Raw genomic sequence first — 13,918 nt, forward strand, 5'->3', positions numbered from 1 at the left:
ATAAATACATTTGCACCCACCAGGAATACATTTGTGAATTGCTAGAAGGAATAAATTAATTATTGTGGGATATAAACTTATGTTTATGGACAAAAATACTTTTATGACAAGCATTTTTTAAATTTTATTTTCTTTATTTTACAGAGTTTTATATAGTGTGAACTTGACCCGAATCGGGATTCAGAGCGCTTTACATAGCACCAGTTGTATTATACAAGGACATTCATTTTTGTTAGGCACGGGGAGATTAAGTGATTTGCCCAGAATCACAGGATGTTCAACGTCATTGCCGAGACGCGAACCCAGTTCCCCAGATTCGAAGTCGACCGCCCTAATCGTTAGGCCAACTCCTGTATGTCTTCGAACATGCCAGCTACTGAGATATAGAGAGAAAGAAAGAGAGAAAGCTAAGCCATGTTCCTATGACAGCCCATACCACCCCAATTCACACGTTTGCCCTCACTTATAAACTATGGGGCATATTTATGTAGTTTTCATGTAGCACAGCAAGCCACTTAGCTGCGCAGTGTGAAAGGTCAGGAATCTGCCATATTTTACATAAACGACGCATACCTGCCCTTTCCTTGCTATGATGCCCATTTGGCTGCCTAGTGCCAAAATGAATACCCTTGCACCATGGTGCAACAGCACCTGCATCGAAAGCAGGCATTTTCCTCTTGCTATGTGTGCTGCAAAATGCAGGACACATAGATAGAGGAAGTAACAAGAAGAAATTAAGATACTTCTCCTTACGCCTCACTTGGGGAGGCATAGCATTTTGATGCATTCCCAAGTTTACCACTGTTGGTAAATCTGGAAATGCGCCAAAATCCATTGGCGGATGCTTGGGAACACCCATGCTCTACCCATGGAACACCTCACTGGTGCTGAGTAACACAACACACCTATTTGTGTTGCGTTGCGTTGCTCTGGATTTATCAAGCCATAAAGGCAATGCAAGGTAGCCTTGTGTGGCTTGATAAATCTAATTTATGAGTTGCGTCGCTTTTGCACCCCATTGCGTGGTTCAAGGTAGATGCAACCCCTACTACTATTTCCCTGTCCCTCATGTGGCCACTTGAACAATTCCAAAGTTTGGAACGATGAAGCACATGCAGTTGTGACAGAGGGACCTTGATGTAAGAGCAATGTTTTTATATTCCTGGTCGAACCATTGCCAAACATTGGTAACTTGGTTTAACCAGGCTTCCAGCTGCACATCTGGTTGGGGAACCATCCATGTGGATTCTACCGTTGGCACTGAGAGTGACTAGATGTTCAGTAACTGTGGTCTAAGTCACTGTAGGTGGCTGGCACCACTAGCCGTGATACCCACTTCGTACAGTAGAACCAGTGGTACTGATGTGGCATTTGAGACACTGATGGTGACAAGTGGCATTTTCTATGATGGTAGGTGGGAGGTTCAAGGGGTCACTGTAGGAAAGTTATATCTGACTTGTCTTTATTATGATTAACTGTGCAGAGGTTGCATGTCAAAATATGGTGGAAAAAAATATCGACTCGCCAAAAAATAATGGGCAAAATGTTGACTACCACTTTATTGTGAAGTTAAGTATATATAGGTATGCGCAAAATTACTATTGTTAACCCCCTTGTATGCATATTGAAGATATGTAACATGAAGGTACATATAAGTGGAGTTAACAACAGTATATGTATAGTTATCTACATATACTTGCCGTCACAATATTGTGACAGTTGATATTTTGGTCACAGCATCTTGATATCAGAAGTTCAATATTCTGGTCAAAAATCCTATGTGGTTCTTGTTGAATTTGCCAATTTGTACACATGTGGGTTGTTGTGTACCAAAAAGAGCAAACAGGTATACAGTTTTATTTACATTTATCTTAATGTTTTGCCCTGAAAAAGTGACTTGACCTCGCAACACCAAACACCAAGACAACACCAAGGTGAGGTGATTACTACTCAGAACATCCCTAACAAGACATCACCATGCATCGCTTCCTCGTTCCTGTGTTTCTTTTGTGACATGAGATGTTAAACTATACTATCTCTATGTACTATACGATCGGAGTGTTTCATTCCTTTCAGTGTATCATGACATCAATTGTATCTTTTCAGATTTGCTCATGTTCACCAACATAAGATAACCAAGCATCCAAGACTCAGCAGTCACTGTTCTGCTCACAAGGTAGGCCAATCTTCTTAGTCCGCGTTTAATTGAATAAATATCACTACCTTAGGCTGCATTGTAATCATAGACAAAAGTAGCTTATACTTGTGTATCATTAATATCCTCCAAAATGTTGTTGATCTAAAATGCTATCACCAAAGTAGAGGTGACTATCCTAGATTTATTATGTCAAGCCCAACAGACAGCGCAAGCTTTCTGGTTGAGAAAGACATATTGTGGGCTTACCAAGAACAGACAGGGGCTTACTATGCACCCATTGCTTACCATTGGTTGGCTATAATTTCACTTTTATTTGCTTATTTTCTATTAAATGGCTTTCCTTGTTTCAGCCTGTGCATCTTGTATTTGACCCTCCCATGGAGCATAGCCTGTGTACAGCTCTGTCATTGACAGGCTTCTGGTCATATTTAGTGTACTCAATTTTTCTTTTTGTTTAAGCATTCTGTGAAAGTGCATGAGATTTTGAGCTATCTCACTTGTGTACCTTTCTCCCTTTATCCATGTTACTCTCTCACCTATGTGCTTCTCTCCCTTCACCCGCACTCATGCTGCTCTCTCTTGCCTGTGTGCTTTCCTCTAATGCTCCAAGTAGCAGTTATTCACCTGTTTGTTTGTCTCTTTGCCCATGTGTTCTTTACCTTATATTGCTTCTCCCCTGCCCACTGTATTGCTTCACACCACCTCTCAACCTGCTCCTGCAGCCTGCTCATCTGTTGTATTTTCTTTTTTTTAAATCGCTTTCACACTAACTTTAAAGAAAATGTTTTTGTACAACTTTCTATCTTGCGTCAGTAAACAAAAAGAAACACAAAAGCTTGTGCCCTTATGGAGGCATGCAGGTACGTACTAAATTACATGTTAGTCGTGTAATTGCAAACACAAGGAGATGATGGACAGAGCACTGAAACTTTTCAGACACTCACCCCCAGTCACTATTAGATCAGGGTTAAATCCATCATCATTCTTTATCTCACTTCGCCACCCCAGTTCAGAACCAGCCATTTACAAATCAGTCTTGACCATGTTTACCATGGGAACAGTCCAGCCCGAACTGCCAAGTCAGGTCTTCACTGACAGGAAACAGGCGCCCTGGGACCGGTTTTGGGCTAACACTCCTGATCAGCCAGGCTAGCTTGAATCCAGTGGCAACCTGAGCAAGGGGCCCACATCTGGGCATACCCTGCCATCCATTTTTAGCTGCATAGCAGCCGTGATGCTGTACAGCATGGGTATACATTACCAAAGCCAATAGGTCTCGTAGGTGTGACCTTTTGAGTTCACTAATCCTTGTTTCTTTAGGTACTGCACCCCTATGTAGCACTATATGTGGTCAGCTCTTTGGATAATCTGTAAGTCATTAGACTCACTGGGCTACATTCTTTCTTATAAAGCAACTCAACATTTTAAACCCAGGAAACTATTATTCTGGTCAAAAGCCAGGCTACCAAAATGATTTAGGGATTCACCTACTTGTCATTAAATCCAGTCTAAGCTAGATACTTGGGAGCATATTTATCAAAGTTTTGCATTGGCCTTGTACCACTCAAGGTAAGGCCAAGGTGACGCAAAAGCTAGATGAGATTTACCAAGCCACGCAAGGTTGACACATACAACCTAGATTACATTTAGCAAGCCATGCATGGCCACTTTGCGTGGCCCTGTGGTGCCTGGTAAAGCTGGAGTAATGGAAGGCAGCTCAAGTAGCTGCATCCATGACTTTTTACCTTTATTTGTTGGTTTAAGGATGTTTCGCTTAGTACTCAGACACAGGGGTAGCTAAGTACTGCAGCATTACAGTAGCTAATTCAAAAGACAGAAATCCTAGATGTATTAAGTTCCTCATTTTGTATAAATGCTTTTCTAAATTATATTTTGGTTCACTTTTTACCAGTGGTTAATTTGTGAAAAAAGAGTCGGTGCTTTTGTCAGGAGGCAGCTTGCACCAGCACATTTCTCCTATAAGCGCTGCCTAAAACAGAACTCCTGTGTCTACAAAAAATGAATGTGTCCATGCCGCAATACCTTTGGGTCAAGTTTGTGCTATAAGCACTGGTGTTCATGATTAAGTGTCAGTGCTGAGCACCGGAAACCACAGGCTCAAATTAAGCACTGCTTCTTACCACCTGCACTGAATTTACTTTTCTATATACTCAGAGTGGTCTGTTCTGTATATTTTAAGGTGAATATTGTTTAATCACCTTATGAACACAGCTTTAGTCTTGACACTATGTATACTGTCATGATAGATGTTGATGATACCCAACACGATGTAATTGCTCTGTAGTGTCTATACAGTGCCTCAAATGGCAGGGAAAGTTGTGCAGCACCACTTGCAGGCAAAGCATGCCATTGCACCATATGCTCACTCCCAGTGCCAGCTTCCCACGCATGCTCAGTGGGCATACCTGCCACACACTTCCACTGCGCGTGCCACCCTAAGCTGCCCACTCACAGAGACCCTTTACTGCCATCAAGTCTATATCACAAGCTGCACGTGCACTGCATTTGTTTTAGGGTGTACATACACTTTGGAAATATGCAAGGGCGATTTCCTTTACCGGAACACAGACTCTGTGTAAAGGTTATATTTACTCTCAGTTGCCTAGGGTAAACAGTGACCATGGGTGCTACAAGGCCAAATTCTCAATTGGTAGATATGCCTGCACTTCTCAAGTTTCCTCTAAATTTAAACATATACACTGGCCTATAAGTGGAAAAAATCGTGATAAAGGAGTGTCCGTTGCAGAGAGATATGCAGAATGCGGGTGAAATCTTACCAGATTTACGCAGGTTTTTATCTGGCTGTAATAGCTCATGATATGTGTATGTAAATACGCTGTATTAAGTGGACAGAAGCTCGTAATAAAAGACAAACTGTTAATATTACAAGCGACTACATAATCTCTCACATTCCATGAAGGAAAGCACTCGCTATATGTTAGCAGCTTCGATATTGGATTTGAGAATAGTATTCTCATTGAAAATGTAAGTCCAAAGTAAGACTATACAGCGTCACTCATGAGTGCATAAGTTGTGGTTCAGTTTCATTACTGACTTGAAAGTAAATTTACCATTTCTTAGACTTAACCCACGAAAAGCAGTAGACGTGAACACATGGACTCGGTGGGCGCCTGATGCCATCTCTGACAAGGATTAGGGAAGGCGCTCCTACTTCAGCGCCCCTGAAGAAGAGACCATTTATCCATCTATTTTACAGACTGAAACCATTCACTGTCTTGAGAAAGACAGAGGGCATATACGGCCTGAGCGAAACAGGTGTCGGCTGATCTTGTACAATATGTATCTTAGGTGGGAAACATTGGTTACATCGCGGTGTTCACAACGCAATACCTTTACAATGCGGTCATTACAAGTATGATTTACTGTTCCAACACCTTCCCTACTGTAATGTAGGCTGGAGTTGGAATAGTAAATCATACTATTCCTAAGTCCAGGACCCTCCAGCGCAAGTCGCTGTAACGACTTGCATTGTAATGCCTGCGTTGTAAAGGTATCGAGGTGTGAACCCTGCGAAGGTCTATGATGAAAATCTTTAATTTGAAGTAATTACAAATTTCTTCACAAAAAATGAGAGAGAGCATGGAGGGCCTGATTCACAAAGGGCCTCCCCGCTCGTGGCGGAGGCCCTACAGTCGTGGGGAAGTCTCTGCACTCGGGGTGGAATCTCCGCAATGAGAATCAGATGCGGACCATTCTTTCTCTTTATACTAAAGAATAGTTCAGACTCCATTTACTCTCAGTATTAACATAGCTTTAACAAGAACTAGGTGAAAGGTCACCTGAAATCCATTTTACGCAGCTCAGAAGATTAATATCTGAAGCTGATAGGATTTGAACTTTGGAGCCTCCGGGTGGTTGCAGGTTCCTACCATAGATGGCTATAGGTCTGACACACATGTGAAGGATAAGGTATGCGAACCCGCTGAACTGTAGGCGTCTGCAGGTGTTGCCATCTCACACCTCCAATGTCCTCCTATCTGTCCTTCTGACGCTGCACAACATTTATCTTTAAGTCAGATGATGCTGAGCTGAGCGATGTTTGATCATTAAACAGGGATGACGGGGAAGGCGAGGTGTTCCATGCTAGCAACGTGGATTGTCATGTAGTGTTATTAATTCCGACTGGAACCCTCTGCTTACAAAAGCTTCCTTAGAATGGAGTGACAACATTTTTTGCAAACTGGTCACTGTAACAAAATACACATTAAAAATGTGCTACTGTGGGTCAGTGAAGTTAAAGATTGGAAAGTGATTGCTCGATTACAGGATAGTCAAATGTGGTTTCATGAGCACCAGAGCTATGCCCGCTCTTTAAGACAACTGCTGTGTATTGTATTCCAATGTGGATTCATTGTATCTAAATCTTGTATAGAATTCATGAAAACTTGCCCTGAATCGACCCTTGTGAGCTACGATTTGAGAGGCCTTCTTCTACTATTATCGTTGTTTTACGTCAGGTTTTCTCAAACTAGCAGGGTAGGTTAAAGGTCATGATGCAGCCATGTTGGGGAGCCAGATCAATAAAATGCTCATCATCGGCTTAGCAATGTTGAAAATGAAGGGTGTGGAGTTGTGCGATTGTTAAATGATAATGGATCGTGTCACTGAGAAGTTTGAGAAGGCCTGATTTAACAAACTGAGCTGCAAAGCTAGAGTAGAGAGAGGTCATAGGCTTGATATGCGCTGTGAGAACTCCAACAAAGCCCAAGCAGTGTTGCTCCTTCTATAGTTTTAATTATGTCTGGAATATCTGCTCATCCCGGGAGCTGCCACTCAAAATCAGGCTTTCTTTTTTTATTTCAAAATATTTTATTGAAAGTAAATTTTTCCATATACAAAGGCAAAACATTCGTAGTACTTGTACTGTTCTTGCAATGTTGCGGCCTGGTGGGGCCAAGAGAGAGAGAAGAAAGGAAGAGAGAAAGAAAAAGGAGGGGGGGGGGGTCACTGCTCCATATAGGTGTCGAGAGCTTCCCACATGTTGTCTTTGGCAGTGTGGTTCGCCGTTTTTTGCTTGGCAGTGATGTTGTCTGCCCCCCGGAGGAAGGTTACCCAATTGAACCAGCGTTTGAAGGTGGCTTTGCTGGTGTCCTTCCAGTTACCCAAGATCGTTTTCACCGCAGCCGTCAGAAGTAAATCGACCAGGTCTCGTATTTCTTTGGACTGAAGTTCTGTTGCTAGGAAGACAGTGGCTATCCCCGCTAGTCATCTATGTGTGTTACTTCCTGTGACTGTGTCTATGACGTTATAGACCTTGTTCCAGAATGTTTTGACTTTGGGGCATTCGTATAACATGTGAGAAAGATCTCCTGTTGCCCTCTGACAGTTCCAGCATGTGTTGCTCTCGCTAGCTCCCACTCTCCCTAGTTTCGCTGGTGTCCAGTGCAGCCTGTGGAGTAACCAGTATTTTGTTTGTGCTAGTTGTGGCGTGATTTTGTTTTTGGACGCTGTCGTCCATAGTCTGGCTCTTTCATCCTCATTTAGCGGTCTATGTATGGTCTCCTCCCAAAAGGCCAGTGTCTTATTGTTTAGAGTTGTGGTGCGTGGAGTGATTAGCTTGTAAATTTGCGCTGTTTGGTGGCCTGTCTTGTTTAAGTTTTGTGCGTATTGTATGATGGTGGGTGTCAGTTTCGAGAGGTTTGCTTTGGTGATAGCTGCTTTGATTTTTAGGAATTCGTAGAACTCCTTGTTTGGTAGGGAGGTTGTTTGCTGTAGTGCCTTGTAGGTGAGTGGATTGTTACCTGCTTCTAGTTGTGACGGCGTTGTGATGCCTCTGCTATACCATTCTTTGCTGTCTAGTGTTTTCCCCTTGTATGTGACTTTGGTGTTATGCCACAGTGATTCCCATTTGGTGCCTTTGATACTTACTGCCATTTCCCTGTCTACTTTCAGCAGCGCTGTCTTTGTGTTGCGGATTATTGCGTTTTTGGCCTCTGGGTGCTTGTGTGCCGTGAGGGCCATAATTGGGTCTGCACCACCTAAAATACTCCGTTCCAGGTCCAGCCATACCGGCATGTATTCTGGTGTGGGGGCTATCCAGTGTATACCCTGTTTGGCAAGGCATGCCGTCTGGAAGGCCTTGTAGTTTGTGAGGTTCAGTCCGCCCTGTTCTTTTTTAAGTCTGAGTTTCGCTAAGCTGATTCTTGGTTTTTTCCCTCCCCAGAGGAACGTGTTGATGCTTTTGTCTATGTGTTTGTGGAAATCTGTTGTGAGTGTGAGAGGCAGCATGGAAAGCAGGTAGTTTAGCATGGGGGTGACCATCATCTTTATTGTCTCAATTCTTCCCCACCAGCTTATGAATTTGGGGCCCCACGTGTCTAGCATGGACTTAATTTTTTTTAACATCGCTTCTTCATTGTGGTCTTGTGTTGATCTTAGGTCCCTACCGAAGAGGAGGCCTAGGTATTTCAGGGGTTTCGTTTGCCATGCCAGGCCGGACGTGCCCAGGACAGCCTTGGTGGTGTGGCAGTTCATAGGTTTGCATTCGGATTTCTCCCTATTAAGTTTGTATCCTGAGACATGTGCATATTCTTCTATTGTTTGCACGAGTGCCTCAATTGACTCTTGTGGGTTGTTTGTGGTGATCAGAATGTCATCCACGTATGCAGCTAGTTTGAAAGCTTGACCTTCTATCTGCACCCCCGTGATCCGGGGGTTTGACCTGATCATGTGGAGGAGTGGTTCTAGGGTCAGCAGGAATAGTCCCGGTGAGAGGGGGCATCCCTGCCTTGTCCCTCTACCTAGTGCGAGTGTGTCCGATGTAGCTGCGTTCACCACCACTCGGGCCCGGGGGTTTTTGTAGAGGGCCATGACCATGCCCTTATATTTCTCGCCAAGTCCAAACTTGAGCATGCATTGGTTAAGGAAGGGCCATGAGACTCTATCGAAGGCTTTTTCTGCATCCAATGCGATCATGACAGCCTTTTCCTCACTGTTGGCTGTGCGGTTGATTAGATGGCATAGCAGTCTGGTGTTGTCCTGCGAGAGTCTGTTTTCCAGGTAGCCCACCTGAGATTTGTGTATGAGAGAGGGGAGATGTGCGTTTAGTCTTGCTGCTATGATTTTAGCGTAGATTTTGCAGTCCACGTTAATTAAAGAAATTGGTCTGTAGTTGTGTGGGAACTGGGGGTCTTTCCCTTCCTTGGGGATAACGATAATGTGTGCCTCTGCCATTGAGTCTGTCATATTGCCTTTCTCCGCACACGCTTGGAATATTCTGACTAGCGTGTCTTTGAGTAACGGTTGGAATTGTTTATAGAAGGTAGCTGTGAAGCCGTCCGGACCTGGGGCCTTGTTTGGTTTTAGTGAGTCTATGGCCCTCCCTACCTCCCCTTGGTAATGTTTTGATCTAGGGCCTCTCTCTGTTCGTCGCTTATTTTGGGTAAGTCGAGCTTCTCTAGCAGGCTTGCCCCGCCGTCTGCCCCCAGCGATGTATCGCCAGTGTATAGGTCTTTGTAGAACTTCATGAATGTTTCGAGGATTTGTTTATTTGCTGTGTGTGTCTTGCCGTCAGCGTCTGTAATTGCCGCGACTGAGTGCTGCCTTTGCTTGGCTTTCAGGTAGCCCGCCAAGGCTTTCCCTGCTTTATTAGCCGAGCATAAGTTTATGGATTTATATTTATTGATCCAAGTGGATGCTCTCTCGCTTAGGATTCTGTTTAGCTCATATTTTTTCTTTGTGAGTGTTGTGAGTGTGTTCCTGTCCATTAAGTTGGCCGTGTGGTTCCTTTCTAACTCCTTAATCTGCTCCTCCAGTTCTTTGATTTTTTTGCTCCTACCTCTGTTCATGCGTGCTTTGATATTCATGAGTTTCCCTCTTATTGTTGCTTTAAGCGCGTCCCATAGTGTTGCTGCCTCTGTGTCTGCTGTGTCGTTGTACTGGAGATATTCTTTGATCGCTACCTCTATTTCTATAATGTTAGCGGGGTTCTCGAGTATGTCACTGTTGAGGCGCCATCTCCTGCTTGGTGTTTCGTTGTGTTTGCCGCTTAAGGAGAGGGATATGTGTGCATGGTCTGAGACTGTTATGGGTCCTATCTCTGTTTTGTCTGTCAGGTGTGTGTGTGTGGCGGACATGAGTATGTAGTCTATCCTGCTATATGAGTTGTGGGGGTGCGAATAGAAGGTGTATTCTCTGGCACTAGGGTTTTGTAACCTCCACGGGTCCGCTAGTGCGAGTTTGGTGCATAGGTTTTTGAGTGTGTTCTGTTCTTGTGAGGTGTGGCTGGGTCTGTGTGGGTGTCTGTCTGTGGCATTATCCATCGCTAGGTTCATGTCTCCTGCCGTGATTAGTAGCTCGCCCAGTGGGATCCTGCTTAGCTCACTCTCTAGCTCCTCCCAGAATTCCTTGTCCACCGCGTTTGGCCCGTAGATGTTTGCTATGTGTATTGTTTCGTCGCCCCTTTTGATAGATGTGAGCAGCCTCCTCCCTTTATTGTCTGCGACATTGTTGTGTACCTGGAAATTCCCTTTCTTACTGATTATGGTGATGACCCCTCCCTTTTTGTTGACTGCCGGTGAGCATAGCACCTCGCCTATCCAGTTGGCTTTGAGCCTGTTAGCGTCCTCTAAGGACACTCTAGTTTCTTGGAGGACGTATATATCAGCCTTCAGTCTATTTAGGTAGTCTAGTGTTTTCCGTCGTTTGACGGGGTGGTTGAGGCCCTTGACATTGAGTGACACTATTTTTATGTCCGAGACTATCTGCGCTTGGCCCATAATGTCAGGTGTCGTCATGGTGTGATAGTTCTGTCGCTGTTGCTTGCAAGGGATCTATGTTTCTTCTCTTAGTTTTTTGCTCACTTGCTAACTGACTCCCGTCATTGGTGCCCCCCTGGGGTGTGGGATGGGATGGGGAGTTGTGTGTAGATATAGGAAAGAGGTGAGAAGAAAAAGAGTGCTGCCACCAGGCTAAGATTGTCTGTGCTACATGGCCTCCCGCCCGGCCCTGTCCCCCCCTCCGCCCCCCCGCCTCCCTCCCCCGTCAATGTACTGTAAACGTGCGACAGCAACGGTTCCCGCCCTCCGCCCCCCCGGAACTTTTTTAAAAAAAAACAAGAAAAGACCATCTCAGCCCCCCTCCCGTGCTGCGCATTTTAGGCAAAGGATATTGGTTTTACAAGTGTCTAAGGTCTTGTATTCTCTTGTGAGGTAGTCTTTCTTCCTATGAGATCGGTGTTACTTTGCCGGGTGGAAGTGTTCAGTGTTCATAAAGTGTCCAATGTTCTTATTCCCATTGTTGAGATAGTACCTTCTTCCGATGAGGTAGGTCTCTTTTCCGTAGAGGTAGATGTTGTTCTTCCCGGGTAGGTTATTATCTGCCGCCTGCTGCTCCCTTCTCTGAGCTATCTGATGAGGCTCTCCTTTTTGCCGTTCCAGGACTTGTTTGTTCCATCTCCTCCTGATCCGGCTTCCTGAGGTACCTACGTAGTTCTGCTGGGTCATCGAACATACGTGTGTCCTGCCCGTCTGTTACCCTCATTCTTGCTGGGCCTACAAAGCTGAACGTTATCCTTGCTTTCTTCATAGTGTCTCTTAGCGCGAGGAACCCTTTCCTTGCTTCCACCGTGCCCTTTGAGAGGTCTTGGGTGAAGATTATCTTCTTGCCTTTCCAGATGGGGGTTTGGCCTTTGCGAGCGAAGGCGAAAATGGCATCGGTGTGGCTGGATCTTAGGGCTTTGCAGATGATCGTTCTTGGCCCTTTCATGTGCGCTTGTTTTGTGGCGGGGATTCTGTAGGCCTTGTCGATCTCCAGAGCTCTTTCAAATTTTATGCCAGTCAGCTTGGGTATCAGTGTCTCAAGTAGCGCCGCGCATGAGCCTGCCCCCTCCTCTTCGTCCTCTGGTATGCCTAGGATCCTGATGTTCCCTTTCCGGTTTTTATCCTCTTGCTCTGCGAGCCTTCTCTGCATGTCGCTGGAGACCTTGGAGATGTAGCATATGTCTTTGTCCATGACGCCTGATTTATCTTCTATGTCACTGATCCTTCTCTCTGTCTCCGCTACTCTACTTGCTATTTTGTTCTGGTCTGCACGAATGGCTGTAAGTTCAAGCTGGACATTGTCCATGGAGATCTTCGTAGCCTTGGCCAGGTCGTTGGCTTCGGTTATTTTTTTGACAAGTAGGTCCATCGCAGACTCTGTGTTTTGCAGGTTTTTCATTTTGATCGGTGAATCCAGGTCTTTCCTAATTTTTTTGATGTCACTGTTCATCATCTCTAGGCCTCTTCCTCGTTGATGTGTGGACAGTCTCTCCTTCTTTTGCAGGTTGTACTGTTGTGTTCCCTTTGTCGGGCTGTTTTTGGTGTTCGCGGCTGCGTCAGCCTTTGCAGTGCTGCCGAGGGTGAACCTGCTTGGCCACTTTATCACCCTGGTTCTGGTTCTGCCGGTCGCCAGGGCTACTGTCCAGAGCCAGGTGCTGATCCCTGGTCTCTGGTCTCTGGTCTCAGTGCTCTTTTCCCTCTTTTCCCCTTCGCTGTCGCTCGCATCGGCAGAGCGTTGCCGGGTGTTTACCGCCCTGCTTGAGTAGGAGGCTGCAGTGGCGCGTTCCGGTGCTTAGTTGCGCTCCCGTTGTCCCTCGCCCCGAGGCTGAGAGCTCCGCTATCTCTGCTTGCCTACCTGTGTGCAGCCTCTCTTGTGGTGTCCCCCTGCCGGTTTCACCTTTCTAAGATAGCCTCCTTTGTCCACAGCCTCACTTCCGCCACCTTGCGCCTTGAGTCGCACTTCCGCTTCTCGCTTGTGACTCGCTTTGTTGCGGTGTGTTTGCCGCGCCTCAGTCTGTCTGCTGTGGTGAGGTCTGATGTGGTCTGCCCCTTCAAAGATGGCCGCCGCTTTCTGCTCGCCTCTTTCCTGGATGGGCACTTCACTATTTGCCGGCTGCTGCCTTGGTGCTCCCCGGTTTCGATGTCCTTCGCTCACCGGAAAGACCAGCAGTGTTTCGTTTTTTCCCCCTGCCTGCCTTGCGTCGGCTGGGCTGCGGCACGCTCTCCGCCGCGGTGTACCTTGCCCCTTCCAAGATGGCCGCCGCCGTTCCAGGTGGGCGTCGCCTCAGTGTTACCGGCCGCTACACTGGCGCCTCGCCTCATGAAACGGGACAGGCATTAGCTTCGTTTTGCTGCTTTGTGCCGCTTCCTTCACGTCGACTGGGAACTGCTCTCGTGCCTCCGTTGCAGGGGCGTGTCTTGCTGTACGGCTTGTGCCCACCTTCCGCCTCACTCCCGCTATACCGCACCGCCACTCGCACCTCTGTGTGTGGCTGCTTGCTCCGCTCTCACGCAACTCACGGTTGTGGACCTTCCGGTGGGGAGCTTCGCTGGGCTTGCCCCCGTGTGCTGCACCTCCTTGTTGCACTTCGGATGCAATCAAGATGGCCGCCCTTGTTTACCTTCGGGTTATTTCTTTTGTGCCTGCGTCCGGATTCCCGTTCTCCTGCCCAAGCCGTATGCCGCCTCTGCTGTGGGTTGTCCTTCAACCGTGTTCACCGCGTTTGGCCTGGTTTTGGATGCGCCTTGTGTTCCCCAACTCGTTGTGGCTTCTTCTTGCGCTCTTTATTGCACCGCCATCTTGGGTTTCCACTTCGCTTCCCCGCTTGTAGGGTTTTTGTTAGTTTTGCCGTCGTCTCGCTCCCTCATGCTGCCTTCCTCCGCTGCTCTGAGTATTCCCCCACACTTTCCTCCGTTCGATGTGGGAGACCGAGGGCTATCGCTGGTTAACTCGCCGTTC

General features: G+C 46.3%; 1 protein-coding gene across 1 annotated transcript in view; it reads left to right on the forward strand.

The window, feature by feature from the left end:
• Window positions 1-13,918, forward strand: part of LOC144807784 (E3 ubiquitin-protein ligase RNF170-like) — a 49,857-nt gene that overhangs the window by 15,519 nt on the left and 20,420 nt on the right. The window contains exon 2 of the mRNA XM_078673435.1: window positions 2,107-2,176. Within this exon, the coding sequence (XP_078529561.1) occupies window positions 2,107-2,176 (70 nt within the window). The remainder of the gene's footprint in view (window positions 1-2,106; window positions 2,177-13,918) is intronic.

The sequence above is a fragment of the Lissotriton helveticus genome, chromosome 1_2 (assembly GCF_964261635.1).
Source record: "Lissotriton helveticus chromosome 1_2, aLisHel1.1, whole genome shotgun sequence".
Classification (NCBI taxonomy): Eukaryota; Metazoa; Chordata; class Amphibia; order Caudata; family Salamandridae; genus Lissotriton; species Lissotriton helveticus.